At 49.2% G+C, this 21,405-nt stretch overlaps 1 protein-coding gene across 4 annotated transcripts in view; it reads left to right on the top strand.

Annotated features, from left to right (window-relative positions):
* mid1 (midline 1) overlaps nt 1-20,198 on the top strand; it is a 357,996-nt gene extending 337,798 nt beyond the window's left edge. For 3 of the 4 annotated variants that reach the window (XM_060833420.1, XM_060833419.1, XM_060833421.1), the window contains exons 9-10: nt 12,227-12,434; nt 16,196-20,198. In XM_060833420.1, the coding sequence (XP_060689403.1) occupies nt 12,227-12,434; nt 16,196-16,544 (557 nt within the window). In that variant the 3' untranslated portion in view covers nt 16,545-20,198. Of the gene's footprint in view, nt 1-12,226; nt 12,439-16,195 lie in introns of those variants that run through there. The other variant, XM_060833422.1, reaches the window with a different exon arrangement.
* The last annotated feature ends 1,207 nt before the right edge of the window (nt 20,199-21,405 follow it).

Raw genomic sequence — 21,405 nt, 5'->3', positions numbered from 1 at the left:
CTCCATACCCCCACGTCACTCCATACCCCCACGTCACTCCACACCCCACATCACTCTACTCCACCCACATCACTCCACGCCCACATCACCTCACTCCCCCACATCACTGCACTCCTCCCCACATCACTCCATCCGCCACATCACTCCACTCCCCCAACACCAATCCACCCCGCCCCACATCACTCCACTCCCCCACATCACTCCACTCCCCCACATCACTGCACTCTCCCACATCACTCCACCCCCACATCACTCCACCCCCCCACGTCACCCCACACCCCACGTCACCCTACACCCCACGTCACCCCACCACCCACGTCACTCCACCTCGCAATGTCACTCCACCCCACCCACGTCACTCCACCTCCCCCCATGTCACTCCACACCCCCCATGTCACTTCACACTCCCCACGTCACTCCACACCCCCACGTCACTCCATACCCCCACGTCACTCCATACCCCCACGTCACTCCATACCCCCACATCACTCTACTCCACCCACATCACCCCCACATCACCTCACTCCCCCACATCACTGCACTCCTCCCCAAATCACTCCATCCGCCACATCACTCCACCCCCCCAACATCAATCCACCCCGCCCCACATCACTCCACTCCCTCACATCACTGCACTCTCCCACATCACTCCACCCCCCACATCACTCCACCCCCCCATGTCACCCCACACCCCACGTCACCCCACACCCCACGTCACCCCACACCCCACGTCACCCCACCACCCATGTCACTCCACCTCGCAATATCACTCCACCTCCCCCCACGTCACTCCACCTCCCCCCACGTCACTCCACCTCCCCCCATGTCACTCCACACCCCCCATGTCACTCACACTCCCCACGTCACTCCACACCCCCACGTCACTCCATACCCCCACGTCACTCCATACCCCCACATCACTCTACTCCACCCACATCACCCCCACATCACCTCACTCCCCCACATCACTGCACTCCTCCCCACATCACTCCATCCGCCACATCACTCCACCCCCCAACATCAATCCACCCCGCCCCACATCACTCCACTCCCCCACATCACTGCACTCCCCCACATCACTCCACCCCCCACATCACTTCACCCCCTCATGTCATTCCACCCCCCACATCACTCCACCCCCACATCACTCCACCCCCTCATGTCATTCCACCCCCCTCATCACTCCACCCCCCACATCACTCCAACCCCACATCACTACAACCCCCCACATCACTACAACACCCCACATCACTACACCCCCCACATCTCTACACCCCCCCCACATCACTTCACCCCCATGTCACCCCACCGCCCCACGACATCACACCGCCCCACGTCACTCCACCCCCCATCGTCACTGCACCCTACCCCACGAAACTCCACCCCATGTCACTACAACCCCTCACATCACTCCAACCCCACACCACTCCACCCCCACACCACTCCAAACCCCAATTGACTCCAACCCCCACATGCCTCCACCCCCCACATCATTGCACTCCCCACATCATTCCAACCCCCACATCACTCCACTTACCCACATCACTCAACCCCCCACATCACTGCACTCCCCCCCACATCTCACCACCCGCCACGTCTCTCCTCCCCCCACATCTCTCCTCCCCCACGTCTCTCCTCCCCCCACATCACTCCACCTCCCCACATCGCCCAACCTCCCCACATCACTACACCCCCCACATCACTTCACTCGCCATACATCAATCCACCCTGCCCACATCACTCCACTCCCCCATGTCACTCCACCCCCCACATCACTACAACCCCCAACATCACTCCACCCCCCACATCACCCCACACCCCCACATCACTCCACTCTCTCCACATTGCTCCACCCCACCACATTGCTCCACCCCCAAAGTCGCCCCACCCCCCCCACATCACTCCACTCCCCAAGTCACTCCACCCCCCACATCACTACATCCCCCACATCACTACATCCCCCACATCACTACATCCCCCACATCACTACACCCCCCACATCACAACGCCACCCCACATCATTCACCCCCCACATCACGACACCACCCCACGTCACTTCACCCCCCCACATCACTGCATCCCACACGTCACTCCACCCCCAACGTCACTCCACCGCCCACATCACTACACCCATCCCACATCACTACAACCCCCCCACACATCAATACACCATCCCCACATCACTGCACCCCTCACATCGCTGCACCCCCCCACATCACTACACACCCTCATCACTCCAACCCCCACATCACTCCACCCCCCTACATCACTCCCCCATATGACTCTCCCCTATCACTCCCCCCGACTCTGTCCACCCCCCCACACTCTCCACCCCTCCCACATCACTACACCCCCCACGTCACTCCTTCGCCCCCACCCCCCACGTCACTCCACCACCCCACCACTCACATCACTCCACCACCCCACGTCACTTCACCCCCCACATCACTACACTCCCCCACATCACTACACTCCCCCACATCGCTACACCACCACACATCACTACACCCCCCGCATCACCCCACCCCCGACATCACCCCACTCCCCACATCACCCCACCCCCACACATCACACCACACCCCTCCACATCGCCCCACCCTTCCACATCGCTCCACCTGCCCACATCGCCCCACCCCCCCACATCGCCCAAGTCTCCCACTTCTCTCCACTCCCCCACATCACTCCACACCCCACATCACTCCACCTCCCCCGCCTCTCCATCTCCACACGTCACTCCACCCCCCCATGTCACTACACCCCCCACATCACTCCACCCCCACACCAACCCACCCCCCCGATATCACTACACCCCCCACATCACTACACCCCCCACATCCCTACTCCCCCTCACATCCCTACTCCCCCCACATCACTACACCCCCCACACCAACCCACCCCTCATCACTACACCACTGTCCTCACTACACCACCGATATCACCCCATCCCCCCACATTCCCCCACCCCCCCACACATCACACCACACTCCCCACATCGCTCCACCCCCCATATCGCCCCACTCCCCCACGTCGCCCCACACCCCCACGTTGCCCCACCCCTCCACATCGCCCTACCCCCCACATCGCCCCACTCCCCCATGTCACCCCACCCCCACGTCACTCCACCGCCCCCACCTCTCACATCACTCCACCACCCACATCACTCCACCCCCCCATATCACTCCACCCCCACATCACTCCACCCCCACACCAACCCACCCCCCCGATATCACTACACCCCCCACATCACTACACCCCCCACATCCCTACTCCCCACCACATCCCTACTCCCCCCACATCACTACACCCCCCACACCAACCCACCCCTCACATCACTACACCACTGTCCTCACTACACCACCGATATCACCCCATCCCCCCACATTCCCCCACCCCCCCACACATCACACCACACTCCCCACATCGCTCCACCCCCCATATCGCCCCACACCCCCACGTCGCCCCACACCCCCACGTTGCCCCACCCCCCCACATCGCCCTACCCCCCACATCGCCCCACTCCCCCATGTCACCCCACCCCCACGTCACTCCACCGCCCCCACCTCTCACATCACTCCACCCCCCCACATCACTCCACCCCCCCATATCACTCCACCCCCACATCACTCCACCCCCCACATCACTCCACCCCCCATATCACTACACCCCCCACATCACTACACCCCCCACATCACTACATCCCCCCACTTCACAACGCCACCCCACATCATTACACCCCCACATCATTACACCCCCCACATCACTACACCCTCCACCTCACGACGCCACCCCACTTCACTCCAACCCCCGACGTCACTCCACCCCCCCCACATCATTACACCCCCCGTCACTATTTCCCCACACGTCACGACACGCCCACGTCACTCCATCCCCCATGTCACTCCACCGCCCACATCACTACACCCATCCCACATCACTACACCCCCATATCACTCCCCCCCACATCACTCCCCACCACTCACTCCACCCCCACACACTCCACCCCCCCACATCACTGCACCCCTCACATCACTACACCCCCCACGTCACTCCACCGCCCCCACCTCTCACATCAATCCACCACCCCCACATCACTACACACCCAACGTCACTCCATTACCCCCACCCCCCACGTCACTCCACTGCCTCCACCTCTCACATCACTCCACCATCCCATGTCACACCAACCCCCACATCACTCCACCCCCCTACATCACTACACTCCCACACATCACTACACCCCCCGCATCACCCCACCCCCGACATCACCCCACACCCGACATCGCTACACCCCCGACATCACCCCACCCCCCACGTCACTCCACTGCCCCCACCCCCCACGTCACTCCACCCCCAAAGTCATTCCACCCCCCCACATCATTACACCCCCCATACCACTCCACCCCCCACATCAGTACACCCCCCCACATCACTACACCCCCCATGTCACTACACTCCTCCACATCATTACACCCCCCATACCACCCCACACCCCGCATCACTACACCCCCCACATCACTACACCCCCGACATCACCCCACTCCCCACATCACCCCATCCCCCCACATCACTTCACGCCCACATCACCCCACTCCCCCACATCGCTCCACTCCCCCACATCGCTCCACCCCCCCACATCGCCACCACCCCCTACATCGCTACACGCCCCACATCACCGCACACGCCTCCCCCACATCACCGCACACGCCCCCCACATTACCACATGTGCCCCCCACATCATTATACCCTCCAACATCACTGAACCCCACCACGTCACTACACCACTACCACCCCTCCAACATCATGCCAATCGTTTATTATTTTATCGCCTCTTACTTTATACTTAATTGTAATTCTCTGGTCACGTGTCTTATTCTTCTGCATCATACACGTGTGGCAAATAGGAACATGGGCCAATTGGCTCAACATCAATCTGGCCATTGTGTTTAAAATGAATTGTTCTTGCTTAATAATTCCAGCAGGTATTTTATTCCCGTGCCAATCAGGCACTGAAATCACAATGTTTAAAATAGATGGTCATCTTCCGACCAGGAGGTTGTGGGCTCTTTAGCCAGGAAGCAATGAACCGACTGCCACTCCAGTGCCGTCCTGAGGGATTGCTGCACTGTTTGAGTTGCCGCTTTTTCAATGAACCATTAAACTGAGGACCAGTCTGCCCCTTCAGTGCCATTTTACATCCATCTGTTTCAAAGACAAGCAGAGGACATATCCCCAGTGTCTTGTCCAGTGTTTATGCCTCAGATTCATTTGCAGGTGTAGTGATTCTCAGGAGGTCAGCCAGATTGATCTTATAGAATGAGCTCCCTGCTTAGAGCCGTTACCCTGGTCCAATCGGGGAGCCCAGGCTGGCAGATATAAACAGGAGGGTCAGACATCCTGTTCACTCTGACAGCAGGCTCTGAGAGAGTAGGATCAGTGTCCAGGACTCTCCACGTGTAAATAAAGGGTGACTTGGTGACAGGACACTGGCCTCTGTGGAGTTATTTCAGGTGATAGCGAACTCAAACATTCCTGAAAAAACGACACGTTTTATCAGAACTTTTTATTTTGACTCATCAGGACAATTCACAAGAATATCATAGAACAGGGAAAACAATATGAGAGGAAGGTGCTGATGGCTGGTAAATAGAGGCATTGCCATGGAGAAAGCACCAGTTAATGATCACTGACACTTAACAGCCAAACCCTGTTTAAACTTTAAACATGATTGCTCAAAACTTTGTCCCTGGAAATGAACGTATTTCAAGCTGAAACAAGTGCAGTGTGTGTAAAATGTCCTTCTGTCTGCAAAGACCAGGGCCCTGTGCATGAATAGATGTAGATTCCTCACTGACAGTGCAAAATTGGCTGTCAGTATATTTCCGAGCAAACTCAAGATTATATCCAGCAAATGTTGGACATCGTGTTGAGAGTTTTACAAGGGCGGGCTGGTTTGGTATGATCAATGCCTTGTTTATTGTGAACTGCCAAAGGACTATGCTGTTTCATCTCAGTCTTTGGGATGTATAGCCTATGTACCTGGCCTCACACCAGAATATCCTACATTCCTCATTTGTGAGATGGGCAGAATGGCTTTTAGAGTTGATGGTAGCATCCTCTTACTGACAAAACACTAGTTGTGTTGTTCCTGTATCATAGCAGCTAGAATTCACCTCTTGGTCCAAGTTTTGAGACATCTGATCTGAGGTAGACTAGGCATTTTTCAGGATAATATTGATGGCCTTAGACCCATTTGTGAATTTGCTTGATACATAGCGAGAAATGATCTCTTCAAGGACATACCTCACACTATGACGTTATTTTAACATCAAACTCACAGTGAAGAATTAACAAGACAAAAAGTTTCAACACATGGTGTCTTTCTTTGGCAATATCGCACCTTTTTAAAACTGACCATTTAATCATCACCTCGTTTTTTTCATTGGGGCTTGTTGTTTGGAAATTGTTTTGTAAGTTACAATATTAATTGACTATAGAGTCGTTTAGCATTTCCTGAGATTGTGGGCTGTACTTTAAATGTATAAGTTGAGAATGTGTTGCTAGAAAAGCCTGACCTGCTGGGCTTTTCCAGTAACACCCTCTCAACTCTGATGTCCAGCATCTGCAGACCTCACTGCCTCCTCCTTTAAATGTATAAGGCCAGTCTTTCATGCCTGTCTTTGTTAAAATAGTTCTGTTTCCTTAACAATGTGAGAAAGACAATGTTGGATATTATGAAGAAGATCAGTAGACGATCACCACTCCCAAATTTAAAGCTCAAGCTATGTTTCAATGCTGATGGAACCAATCTGGATAATGGTGTGTAGTTCAGGATTTCTGAATGTGTGACATCAGATATTTCAGTAAGACAGAACACCAGCAATTTCCAGACTTGTTGGAAATCTTTACCTTCAGTGGATGTTGTGGCATGCCATTGGGGTAGAATTTTCAAAGAGAAATTGTCTTGGTCTCCTATTGCAACATTGACTGAGATTCCCCTCTTTGCCAGGGTAGACACCCCTTCTTATTCTGCTATAGTTATTGGGGACAATTTGGGACATCTCTTTTCATGCAGAAAATCAGCATCCTCCTATTTATGGAACTGATGTTGCGATTACTCCATTTCTCATATTAGGGTACCCTTTTCGCCACTGCATGCTTTCCTTTGAATGATACTGCGAAATAAATCCCCCATATAGTTGGGGATTCACTTGTCCAGTTTTCTGTTTAAATCCAATTGACCAAAGAGCAGATCCAATGAATAAGCAGGTCATGAAAAGTACAAAAACTGTGAGGACGTCCCAACATATCATAGAATCCCTATAGTGTGGAAACAGGCCCTTTGGCCCAACAAGTCCATGCCAAACCTCTGAAGACAAACCAACCCAGACCAATTCCCCTACCCTATATTTACCCCTGACTAATGCACCTAACCTCCACATCCCTGAACACTATGGACAACTTAGCATGGCCAATCCACCTAACCTGCAAATCTTTGAATTGTGGGAGGAACCCCACCTAGAGACTGGGAGAACGTGCAAACTCCACACAGACAGTTGCCCGAGGCTGGAATCAAACCTGGGTCCCTGGCACTGAGAGGCAGCAGTGCTAACCACTGAGCCCCCGTGCCACCCTATTTTACATTGTTTTTGACAGACAAATGCTGATTTCGCTCGGGACCCCTGATCCTGGCACCTTGGGGAGAAGCATACATGAGGCATGCTATTTTCTGCATTTGTAACTTTAGGATATTTATCTGGGCCAAGTGTCAGCAATCCCCACGGTTCTACAAGGGAGGATGTTATGGTGTTGCTGTAGGTCTGAGAGGCTAGTTATAGTAACAATAACTATCTGAGCTAGAGTCAAACTGTCACGGACAGGACATATTGACCATAGTCTGGGCTTGCTGACTGCTACCCAACATTAGTATCTGAAGGATTCCAGTACCAAATGATAGTCTGAAAACATTATTTATCACCAGAAACGGTAAACATCTTATTGAGCAAGGCTGTCTCATTTTAACAAAGAGTAACATGGTGGCTCACAGTCCCTGGGACACGAGTTCGATTCCAGCCTCGGGCGACTGTCTGCGTGGAGTATGCACATTCTCTGTGTGGGTTTCCACTGGGTGCTCCCGTTTCCTCCCATAGTCCAAAGATGTGGCATGTTGTGTTCAGTGGTTAGCACTGTTGCCTCACAGCACCAGGGACCTGGGTTCAATTCCAGCCTCGGGTGACTGTCTGTGTGGAGTTTGCACATTCTCCTCGTGACTGTGTGGGTTTCCTCCGGGTGCTCCAGTTTCCTTCCACAGTCCAAAGATGTGCAGGTCAGGTAAATTGGCCATGTGTAGGTTAGGTGCATTAGTCAGGGGTAAATGTAGAGTAATAGGGTAGGGGAATGGGATGCCTCAGGCTTCTTGCAGCTCATTTAAATCATTTCCTAAGGGCTGCCCTTTTCATGTTTGTAATCATTCCCTTTTTCCCCATCCCCTTCTCCTCTACCTCCCCCCGCCCCCCCCCAACCCACCCCCATTCCCCCATCCCCCCAAACCCCCTGAGTGTGGGGGAGGGGGAAAAGGACTAGAGATCTTGGGTTAATGCAAGGAAGCGGCCCATTTCTCAGGCACAAATCAGCCCAATCTTTAGACCGTCCCAAAGTCACATCTATCCATGAACCCACCACAAGTTTTCCACCACCGAATTACTCAAAGGACCGGTAAGGCTTAGCCATGACTTTGAGCTGACTGTCAAACAGGCAAAAGTTTGGTGCCATACAGTTCAGTCAAGACAGGACTGTTTCCGTGGTAACGGCCCCAAGAAAAACCATCGTATTCCTGCGATGAGGACAAACACTTGGAGAATCTGGAATGTTGGCCGTATAAAGGCAAGCAACAAGGTGGGACTACAGCATTGTTGTTCCCGAAAAACATTAGCATCAACAGAATGTGCATGTGTCTGTAAGCACTGGACACCTGCCCCTTCCTGAGGATGGGCTTTTGCCTGAAATGTTGATTTTCCTGCTCCCCGGATGCTGCCTGACCTGCTGTGCTTTTCCAGCACCACTCGAATCTTGACTCTAGTCTCCAGCATCTGCAGTACCCACTTCTGCTTGCCCATCAGCCATGTGTGAGGAATTGCCCTCTTCCTATCTTGTGTTTACTGAATGTGACTTTGAAAGTGAGCCTCAGAGGAGGGACAGAAGGTGGAATGCGATGGAAAGATTTATGGAAGCACTTACAGAACCTAGAAGACATGTCTGGTAACATTAAGGCGATGGGAATGAGAGTTTACTTAGGAAGAGAAACAGAATTTGGAGACTGGGTTATAGAGAAAGGGATGAATAAGGCCATCAAAGGAGCTAAATGTTTTACATTTGTGGCACTGGGAGACGAGTAGAAACAGAGGTGATGGTGTGAGTTAGGAGACATGTAGCAGATGGGCTATGATGGCATGAAGAGGTTACAGGAGCTCAGTTGAGGATCAGATCAGGTTTCACAGTTCAGCTTAGCTTGAATCAGTGGCCAGAGAGGGGAACACAGTCGTTGGCAAGAGAACAGAGTTAATAGCAGTCTTCAAAGATGCTCCAACAAAGGTCACCAAACTCAAAACATTAAGTTTGTTTTCTCTCCACAGATGCTGCCAGACGTCCTGAGTTTCTCCAGCACTCTCTGTTTTGTTTCAAAGATGCTGTGTTTGCCAGAAGGTATTCTTAAAATCCCATCGTACTTGGCCTTCGCCCTCACCCTCACCCAAACCCTAGACCCATTAACAGCATCTGACTTTCTGATGAGCTGAACTCTTGCACCCTTTCAAAAGATCTTGTTTTCATTTATCTCCTGGACGGTTTGAAAGAGCTAATGGCCTTTAATATATGCAGCTGCAGTTCTGAGTGTGCTGGAGTAAAGCCAACCCTTCTGAGCAGAGCTGGTTCAAAGGAACGAGAAAGCTACGCAGATGTGTGCTATCCCTGAGCTCTTTATCAAGGTCTGATTTTAACCATTCCCAACCCAGCAAGTGGAATCTTCCCAGCCTTGCAGAGAATTCAAAGGCAGGGACTCAGGAACGTGTTGGGGCAGTGACACCCCCTCCCCCCACCTACCAACCTCCCAACAATCCTGTCAGAGGATTGAGAGGGTGGGAGATGGTCACCTTGGCACCTGTTTGGGAGCTGTGAATGGCAGATTGACCCAAGTGGACTCTCTGTTGGCCTCATCCCAGCGTCAGAGGGGACCCACATAAAGTGCGGAGCCTGTGGAGGCAGCTATCCAGCTGTGGGGTGGGTGACCATCATAGCCAAAGGCCCAGTGAGGTGGCTGTGGGAACCCTCGCCCCCCCCCCCTTCACCTGCCTCCATTTTGAGTCCCAGGTGCCCCCTTGCCTCAGCAGTGTGTCTCCCAGGGGCCCCCCAGTTGGCTGTCCTCGGCTGCAGATTGTCAGCCTCAGAAACCAACCTGCTCACCGTCGTTCATTAAAAGGGGGAGATGGAGTGGGCCGTACTGTGGGGCCGGGCGTTGGAACTGGCCCCAGCAACCCAACCACAATCAAAACCAACAGGCGTTTGGATGCTGCTGCATTCATGGGGTCTGTCTTTGGGTGCTCCTGGCAGTCTCCAGAAATCTCAGAACTGAACCGAGACTCCCTTGGCCAGTCTACGGCCAGATGGTTAGATTCGTTTACACTCACGTCTTGCGCAGGCTCCAAGTTTTGAGCAGCCCTGTTAGTCATCCTTAAAGGAAAGAAAGACTCTGAAAAGACCTCAAAACCTGTTCATAGTTGTTTTTTCCTTATCTCCTCCCTCACATATAAAGTGTGGAGCTTGTCTGAGCCATTTTGCTCCCAGGTTAAATTTAGTTCAGGCCTCGTCTTCTCTCTATCCCAGCAGGTCTTGGCCCAGGTGTTGCCATACACGCACCTTGGTTCCATATCTTTTGATGCCTTTATGCGCAAAACCATCATATCTATCTCAGCACAGAAGGCTTTGATTATCTCAGCAGGCGCAACCACTTGGGAGTGAGAGAGATCCATATTTTTAGTGACAATGAGAATGTGAGTGCTGGTGAGAAGAGACTAGCCAATGTTTCACCTCCTGGATCATAAACCAACAGAAATGATTAATCATATACTACCTCTTACACACAGCTTACAAAACCATCACGTGACCAACGAAAGCTTCTTAGGAGATACTTGAATGTGCATTGGGTAACAAATGAATTACCACTGCATTTATATAGCTCCTCTCAAGACCCCATGATACCCCAAAGTGTGTTGAGCCAAAGACTGTTGAGTCACACTCATAATAGAGGAGTTGTGGCTGCTTGTGTGTTCACAGCAAGATCCAACAGATGACAATGTGATTGCGACCAATCATTCTGTTTTGTTTTAGATGATTTGGGGAGTGGGATACCCGGCAGATCTCTGCTTCTCTTCTTCAAGCTGTACCATTGGACATTGTTCAATCTACAATTGAGAGGGGAGAGGGGACATTGGTTTATAGCTTCATTCAAAAGACAGCACCTCTAGCTCCCCCCACCCATCCCCGAAACTGTGCTAGAGTTCTTGCTGAGATTTCTGTGCTCACGTTTTCAGGAGTGGAGCGTGAAGCCTCAATCTTCTGTCTCAGAGCAACGGTACTACCTGGTCAACCAGACCTGAGCACCTTGAAAGGTTGACTGCAGCTTGTAATTCAAAGGGGGGGCCCCCTGAGACTGAGCTGGATAGCTCAGGAGCTGGGCACAAAATCCCTGCTGACTCTTCAATGCAGCGCTGAGCAAGGGCTGCAGCGTTGCAGGTGCCATTTTGTCGATGCAGCGTTAAACTGACATGCCGTCTGCTCTGTTGGGTGGAAGTCAAATACTCCATTGAAGAAAAGTGACAATATTACCCAGAATATTGCATTCTGGGCAATATTCATCCTGTAATCGGTATTTGTTTTAAAAAGAAACAAGTTCCCTGACCACTGCCACGTTGGTCTTTGTGGAACATTGCTGTGCAGAAGTGTGTTCCCTATGTCACAACAATGACCACTTCATTGGCTGGAGAGCACATTGGGGTAGCCCGAGGTCATGAAAGAACCACCGAAATGCAGGCCTTTCCTGTGGATGGAAAGCAGTACGTGAGGCATGTCTGAGTGGCCGCCGGTAATGGGTGCTACCATGTTTTCCTACATCGATGGTAATGGCCTCTCCTTTCTTCTTGTACCTTCCCCAACCCCCCAACCCCACCACTCGTAGGCCAGCCGTTCAAACTAGATCCCAAATCCGCACACAAGAAGCTGAAAGTCTCTCATGACAACCTGAGTGTGGAACGGGATGAGACCACCTCGAAGAAGAGCCACACTCCAGAGCGTTTCACCAGCCAAGGGAGCTACGGGATAACCGGCAACGTCTACATTGACAGCGGCCGCCATTACTGGGAGATTCTCATTGGAGGAAGCACATGGTGAGAGCACATACTGCAGTGGGGTTGGACAATGTTGTTAGCTGTGTCCTGTGTTAGTCACATTGCTGAAACTGATACCAGCTTTGTCCTGACTCTGTGGTCTCTGGAATATATCCTGAGACTCCCCTCCCTAACAGCACTGCAGAAGCCTTCCCTACATGGACTGAGCTGGCTTACAAAGATGGCTCACTGCCACTTTCTCAAGGGTAACTTCTCGAGTATATATACAGGAGCTAATTTGTTCACCAGATGCAATAGTCTCTAACAAAGCATGTCTACATGTCTTCTCCTCGCCACACCCCCATTTCCAAGCTTGCCAAAATGGTTGTTTCTTTTTTCTTGTGCTCGTTATGAGTACAGGGATATAACAGGACTGATATAACCCCCTCCTCTATAATTGAAAAGGGAATGGTAGTCATAGATTATCTAGGAGAGGCCTAGTGTAGGTTTGAGGCAAAATTACACACTAAGACTATATTTGTAAATGTGGGGAACTGGCTGTTGAATCAGGTGCATCTGGTCTTCCAGCTTATTTCTACTGCAACAGATATCTAATTTTTGCAGAACAAAAGACAGCCTTTTTGCCAAAGCTTTTAGCCTTGCCATCATCTGGACAATGTGCAAGAATACCAGCTAAAGAGGAAAACGCACATTTATTCGGCATGAGAGGAGAGGGATTGGCATGTGGACTCGAATTTGGTAGGGGGGATGCTATGAAGAATGCACCAGTTAATGATGATTGACAGTTAACTGCTCGGGTTTGTTAAAATTCTGAACTTGACAGGTTCACCAGCTATCTCATTTCAGTAATACTAGAGTTCTGTACGACCAGACAACTAAATATCTGATCGGATGTGAAGTACAACAAAGTGATGAACAATAACGAGTTTGCATATCTGGCAGCAGGTTATGTTTACAGAACAGAGAATGGCTCTGGAGTAACTGGAAACAGCTGCCTTAATACAATGACTTTTACAATGGAGACAAGTACTTTTTTGAAATGCTTTGTTCCTTCTTTTGCATTTGCATTCGTGAGAGGTCACTCTGGGAATGTGTTAAGCAGGAGCTGTGTTTGTCTGGGCAGACTCAGAACATGGCCTTGGTATTCAAGATGGTCCGATGCTGAAGTAAACCCAAGTGCAAAGCCTTTCCTGGCAGTTACTGGCGACAGCAGCTGTGCTAGCTCGATCTCAGCCAGCAGCGCCATCCCTTCCCCTGACCTTGCAGCCAAACTACCCAGAACCCGGGCTTCCCAAAAGAGCTTCCTGTTTGTGGATTGGTTGGACATTGATGCGGTGTAGCTGGAGGAATTTCAAGTGGAACATTACACTTCTCACTGGAAACCCCCGAGGCCATTCAGTTGGGCCTCAAGTAATATTGCCTCAACGTCGTCACTAATTTCAGAACAGTCCAGCATTGTTCACTTCTCTATTTTTATGTTTCCCAGATTGCCATAAAGTGATGGAGTTCTTTTCTTTTCCCAGTCTTCAATACCCAGGGTCAGCAATGTGCTTTCCCATGGTAATCGAAATGGTTTCCTTGTAATACAGTAATGTTATAAGCCATTCCCTCCCTGTAGTATTATGGGAAGTTAATATGCTAATAATGATGACGCGACTCTGACACTACCTGACTAGGATTCAAAGGGGAGCAGGATGGAAATGCTATACAGAGAGCTAGAATTACTAGTGAAGTGTTAATAAATAGTTTATACAAAGTGTGGATCATAAAATCCTTAAACAGGTCCTTCAGCCCAACAAGTCCACACTGACCCACCGAAGAGTAACCCATCCAGGCCCATTCCCCTACCCTAATGCAACTAGCCTCCACAGTCCTGAACACTATGGACAATTTAACATGGCCAATTCACCTAACCTGCACATCCTTGAATTGTGGGAGCAAGCCCACAGAGACATGGGGAGAATGTACAAACTCCACACAGACAGTCACCTGAGGCTGGAATCGAACCTGAGTCCCTGGTGCTGTGAAGCAGCAGTGCTAACCACTGAGCCACCGTTGGATGGTGCTGCTGCCTGAGATTGAGCTTACACAGTTGCTGTCTCCCGTAACTGACAAACAAGGCTTTGCACTTGGATTTACTTCGGCATCGGAGATTATTTTTAAATAAGGAAAGGTTGGAGTGGCTTCAAATAGTGTAGGACACCCAATATCCAAGGGACCCATGGTAGATAAAATCCCAGAAGGGGCAATGTTGGAGCCTTACGCCTTTAGGAGTAATGATGTGGAGAGTATTGTGTAGTCTACTAGCTTCAGTATTCACCCAAAGCACTCCTCACTGCCATGGCATCTACTCTTCCGCAACATTATTCCTCAGGTAAATTGTTTCCAGCAAATCACAAACAAAAACCCTTCAGCATTGATTTAGGACCTCCTTCACTGTAAGTCACTTATTCACAACAGCTTTTCTGTGCAGTCTACTATAGCTTCTTCATAACGCTTTGAGATCCACTTCAGACACTTGAGAACACCATCTCCAGGCTGACACCCTCTTTAAAGATACTCAGTAAAACCCAACTCTTTGCTCAAGACTTTAGTCACTCTGACCTGGTGCTCTCTTCATTAGCTCGGCATCAACCTTTGTCAAATAGCACTGCCGCATAGTGCCTTGTGAGGATTTACATAGTTAACGTTGTTACAGAAATGCAGACGGTTCGCTCCATGGATGCCCTAAATAGGCAAGTGTGAGAAGTGTGAATTTGACAGGGTGACCTCCTGTCTGCCAGCAGACTTTGTGAAATACGTTCTCCTAGCCAATTATAGCTTACCTGTTTCCAAGGAAACCAACTCTTTCTTTTTGTAGGAGAGGGTACAGGAGAGAAGGCAATGTATATGTGAGTTATTTCTCAAACTCTCCTCTCTGACACACCACAAGGTGGTCTTGAGAACTTGCTGTGGTTTCCTATCCATGCTTTGTAATTGACAGCAGCCTGAAGTTGCCCACTCTGAGCACAACCTCCTCATCTCTGCACTCAATGTAGGAACAGACAGAGGCGAATCATCCCTTTCAACCCATCCTGGCTCCATATCACCTCACATTTCTTGTTAGCAAAGACCGACTGGAGTCAGATTGAAAATGATGAATTGAGAATCCACCAGTTTGTGTCTGAGGTGAACATCCCACCACCCACTGAGTGAGGCACCTAGTGTTTCCTGTATTTTTTGACGAAGGGCAGTTCTCAATTTAAGGGTATATTATTTTGTTGTAAATTGCCTGACTGGTGGGAAAAGATTCATTCTGTCTAATCTATCAATTCCTTTCAAAATCCTAAAACCTTCATCAAATTACCCTTTGCCCTTCTGTCATTTCGAATCTAGTTTATGTAATCTCCCCACATAATCAACTCCTTGGAGCCCTGGAAACATTCAAGTGAATCTCTGCTGCATTCCTGCCAGTCTGAATGTAAAACGGGGTGCCTAGAACTGTACAAAATATCCCAATGTGGTCTAACCAGAGCCAAGTATAATTATGGGAAATCTTCCTCTTCCCTGGCTGATCTGTACTTAAACGTTGGTTCTATATTGCTTGATAGCTATACCTGTTACCGTTTAAGGGGAAGCTAGATATGTGGACGAGAGAAGATGATAGAAGGTTATTCTGAAAGAGTAAGGTAAAGGAGACCTTTGTGATACATAAATCCATGTAGATTGAATGGCCGATGCATGGGCTGAGAGTTCAGCGTCATGTGGCTGGATCAGAGCAGTGTGCGGAGAGTAAAAACCATTTTTGATTTTATTTCCAGGTATGCAATTGGGATCGCCTACAAGTCAGCACCAAAACATGAGTGGATTGGGAAGAACGCCTTCTCCTGGGTCTTTTGCCGGTGTAATAATAGCTGGGTTGCAAGGCACAATAGCAAGGAGATACCAGTGGAGCCCTCACCCCACCTCCGACGCTTGGGTCTTTTGCTGGACTACGACAATGGATCTTTGTCCTTCTACGATGCCGTTAATGCTCAGCACCTGTACACCTTTGACATTGCCTTTGTTCAACCCGTGTGCCCCACCTTCACTGTGTGGAACAAAGCCCTCACAGTCTTAACTGGTCTCCCTATACCGGATCACCTGGATTGCACAGAACAGGTACCTTAGTTGATGTGTGGTGAGCGAGGACTGCAGTTCCTTGCCTTTTCAATGGGAGTGCGTTGCACAGTTGACTGGAACTGCCTTATCCAATCAGACTTCATCTCAGTGTCCAGGCCTAGCTGGGAGTTAAAACAAAACATGTGCTTTCCTCTGCACTCCCCCCACATCAGTGAGCTCCCATCAACTCAGTTCCTGGGTATATTTTCCTCTTGCTCTCAGCCGTTCTTTGTATTTGTGTCCTTACCTCCTGGTCGTCCTTTAAGGTGGCCGATTCCAGTCAGGAAATGAGGACGGAAAGTTTGTCAGGCAGCCAGATTGTACTGCCCTCCTCAGAAACCTGGCTGGGGGGCTTAATTGATCCACGATGTGATTTGGTGCAATCTGTCATCAGAATGCACCCCCCTCCACCACCCCCCCCCCCCCCCCCCCGCCCCCCCACAACAGGATTTTGCAAAGCTTGGGAAGTCGGGGTGCAAAGTTAAATAGCTTGAGGTAGTGGGGCCTCTCCCTGTGCTGCTTCCAGCATGTACCACCAGCGTTGGTGTGTCCTGATTGTGTTGTTAGTCTTGACCCAAACTGCTTCACTGTCACTTTGTGATGTAACTCTGCTTGCAACAGGGACCCGACCTAACCCTGTCTGCTCCTGCTAACCCATTCCCTCTGATGGCTCACAGGCCCACCCAGACCTCCAGCTGTCCAACCCATTTGTCAGTTTTATTTATTTAATTTATCCCTTCCAAAAGAGGAACAAGGTGTTGGATATCATCCAACTCTTTCTGGATACACTGTATGTCAGCTGTAATTCCAATCCCATGCAGAGTTGAAGGCTGGTTTGGGTTCGTGGTTGTGGTGTTGGGTGAGATTGGCCTTATTGGCAGAAACCACATGGGTAAACTCCTCTTGCGCTAAACCCCTGTTGTTTTCCCGCACTCCCAGACGTCCAAAATCTGCAGCATCTTTTATTTTAACAAGGCTTATTTCCTGTAGCAACTGGCAGGTCAGAACTTCCACTTTCTCCCCTCTGTTTTCTCAGTCAGGACTTTACCATGTCACCACGACGCCAACTTGAACACGGCCGTTTCCTTCCTTGCTGAATAATTTTTCAACCCTTTTGCCAACGGGAGTGAGCTGTGGGAATAATAATTCCATCTTTACAACCTCCTTTGTTCGGAGCTTCGGAATGGAGAGAGGGTGGGCAATCAAGGGCAGGGCTTCATATTCCTGAGGTGTAAATCTGGTGCCCATTAGCCTGTGCCCCAACTTTGGCTAATGTTAGTGATGAGCACTCCAGCCTGTTCCACCCGCACATCCATGTTTACTTTTATACTCGCTTTACCCCCTCCCCCCCCCAGAGGAAATTATACCCATTAAGGTTCCACGTATGGCTCCAACACTCTTTTATTTTGTACTCACTCATATAGGGGGATTTATGAATTATTTATATAAAATGGTTTTTTTTTGGACTAAAATTGTAGAACTCTTTTTGCTTTTGCACATTCAATGTTTACTATCGTATTTATGTGTAGGTGATTTGTTGGGGAGTTGAAATATATGAAAAGAAAATTAAGAGAGAAACTATGGATTTTCCAACGGGGCTGTTAAGAACTTTTATATCGATTAACAGGAAACTGTTCTGGACACAGTGTGCAGTGAATGATAAGGTTCATTCCAATTATAGATCGTTCTCTCGACATAGCAGATGTGCAACAAAAGCTAAACTGAGCTGAACTGGCCTTTAAAGAGACAATATCCTGTTTATACACAACTGCACATCGAGGTGGACCTCACCAGTGTCTCTGCACAGAGTGAGGACATTCAGAGGTTCGTTCATATCCGAGATCTGGTACTCTGATCTGATTTCGGTGGTCAAGTTGGGAACCTCTTCTGTTTTTAGTGGGACGTGACTTTAATATGAAATTGTATGTTGGTTTAAGTAATTGCTATGGGAACATCCGTGTCATTGGCCTGGCGCAATCAGATTTGGGTACGGCATCTAAATAAAGTACGGGCCTCAGAAATCAGCATGGCTGAGTTTACCGGAGGGCAAGGGTTAAGTTAGCAGGAGGGGTTGGGTAGACTTGGTTTGTATTTCCCTGGAGCTGTTGAAGATTGAGAATCACTGAACTGCAGCTCTACATTGATTTGATATGGTGGGTAGAAAGCAACGGTGAGAAGCCCGAGACCAGATTGACAGAATCTGGAAATTAAACACAGGCTATCTAAAGGAGAAATCTTTCCTTGGAGAGGGTGGTGGAAATCTGAAACCTGTCACTCAAAAGGCTGTTAAATTCAGATTTACAAGACCGAGTTTGTTCAGTTCTTGTTGGGTAAGAACACTGAAGGGTATGACACAAGGCAAAGTAAATGGAATTGAGATACAGAGCAGCCGTCATCTTAACTGAATGTCAGAGCAGGTTAGAGGGGCTGAATGGCCTCTTGTCCCAATGTTTGTGTATCATAAAAATCTTGTTATTGCAGCTCATTGAACATTACAACAGGATACACACATTATAAAACGTGGTAAACCATTCAGTTGGGATTTAAAGGGATATTGCCTCTTTAAAGTTGTGTCAATCTCAAATTAATCCAATGTTCATTTGTATCTCCACTGTGAACATTTGTTGCTTAGTGCAGTTTTCATTTTTAAAATGAGCCAGTTCTGAAAAGCATGTTGCTTGAAAATACAGTTGTGTCTCATTGCAGAACTGAGCACATCTCTGGGCCTTATGCTGCCTCTGTTTCAAGAACCCTGTGACAATTTCTGTAAAACTGAGGTGGTTTGTCTGACATGGGCCAAGGCTCCAGATCAGAGGACAAAGGTACTAGATTGCAAGTGAATCTCTGAAATGAGACTGCACACAAGGAGTTAATAGGGAAATATATTAATGTCAGTGTTGCACTGCAAAACAGTTTTTTTTAAAAAAGCTGAGTGACTACCATTGAATGTCGCCACTGTTATTGCAAGTTTTCAAAGGAAATTGTTCCTCACTGATTGATTACCTTTTGGACTGAGGAAGATGACTGAGTACTCAGGAGCAAAAACAGACTGTCAGGAGTCCAGGAACTGCATTACTTTGCAAACTGGTTTTAAAAAGGCAAGACAAATGGACTTAAACATATCCAGTTACAAATCCCGCCTGTAATTGAACTCCTGGGAATGAATGCAAGGTGCACTGTGGTGTTAGGATGCCGAATTCAGGCATTGAAGCAGGTAACACAATCTGTTAATGGATGACGTCGCAATGACCTCTGTTTGATTGTGCTGGTTACTGCGTGGAAAGGCACATTATCTTCTGCTCATCAGTGGAGCCTCTGGACTGCAAACTGCAACGGTCACTTCAAGCTGGACTACAAAATGAGCCGTTCAGTATGAGCCAACACATTCCTTCCTGTGGACTGCTAATGATTAACATGCTCAGTAATAAAGTCGGCATTTGGACAATTGCATTGCACTCCACTGTCGAGGCTGCTCCCCTTCACTGTCATTTTTCATCAGCTTAGACACAGCTCAGTGGCTGGAGGGACATTTACATGTATTCAGTGTCAATAGACGCACTCCACCACCAGCTTGATTTTTTTTTGTTCTTTATGATTTTAATGAAGCAGCCTGTGTGTTTTTTATATTTTGCAGTACTGGATTCTATCCCTGATTCCAGAATAAAGGACTATTCATGTCGAGTCCAATTTCTTTGTGTGTGCGCACCAGATTTTGTTTATCAAGATGAAACCAGCAGCCCAGAATGTCGAAGCGTTGTGTTTAGTATCAATCAGAGTGCTGGGAGGTAATGAATTTCTCAAATTGGGGTCAGCATTGATCGCATTCTCCCACTACACAGGCTTGATGCAGGGGTGTTGCACTGTTGCAGGGACTGTCTTTGACACAAAATCTTAAACCAAGGTCCTTCTGACTCCCGAGGTGGACGGGAAAGATTTCATGGGAGACCAGGCTGGAAGAACGCAGCAAGCCGGGCAGCATCAGGAGGTGGAGAAGTCAAAATTTCGGGTGTAATCCTTCTTCAGGCTGACTTCTGCACCTCCTGATGCTGCCTGGATGGCTGGCTGTGTTTTCCGGCCTCCTGCCTGTCTACCTTGGATTCCAGCATTTGCAGTTTTTCTCTCCAGGGTTCGATTCCAGTCTCTGGGTGACTGTGTGGAGTTTGCCCATTCGCCCCATGTTTCCTTTGGTTGTTCTGGTTTATGGGTGGCACAGTGGCTCAGTGGTTAGCACTGCTGCCTCACAGCACCAAGGTCCCAGGTTCGATTCCAGCCTTGGGCGACTGTCTGTGTGGAGTTCGCACATTCACCCCGTGTCTGTGTGGGTTTCCTCCTGATGCTCTGGTTTCCTCCCACAGTCCAAAGATGTGCACATCAGGTGAATTGGCCCATAGTGTTAGGTGCATTAGTCAGAGGGAGATGGGTCTGGGTGTGTTACTCTTCAGAGGGTCGGAGTGGACTGGTTGGACAGAAGGGCTTGTTTCCACACTGTAGGGAATCTAATCTAATCTAAGTTCGTTCTTTCCTCACAGAGACTTTTATTTTGTTATGTACAGTTCACCTGCTTTAAGTGTATGATTTCTTAATATCAGACTGGTGAAAACTAGCTCTACATACCTAACCTTGTGGAAATTTCACCCTAGCTGATTCCTGATCCCCACACATTTGAGACGTGGTGACTTGATGTAGAAGATCAATTCATCCTTTCTCTTACCTTTGAGAAACCTTTCTGCAAATTGGTGTAGTTTAGCTTCTTTCTGATGGGTGTTATTTCTGAGTGACCCAGTTAACATGCTTGTTGGAAATGGAGCACCATCGTTAACATGAAAGGAAACATTTCCTCGTGCTTCCAGTAGTTTGTTAGATGTGGTAG

This window comes from Hemiscyllium ocellatum, chromosome 12, assembly GCF_020745735.1.
Source record: "Hemiscyllium ocellatum isolate sHemOce1 chromosome 12, sHemOce1.pat.X.cur, whole genome shotgun sequence".
Classification (NCBI taxonomy): domain Eukaryota; kingdom Metazoa; phylum Chordata; class Chondrichthyes; order Orectolobiformes; family Hemiscylliidae; genus Hemiscyllium; species Hemiscyllium ocellatum.
The sequence above is the reverse complement of the archived record's forward strand: the minus strand, read 5'-3'. Positions and strand labels throughout refer to the sequence as shown.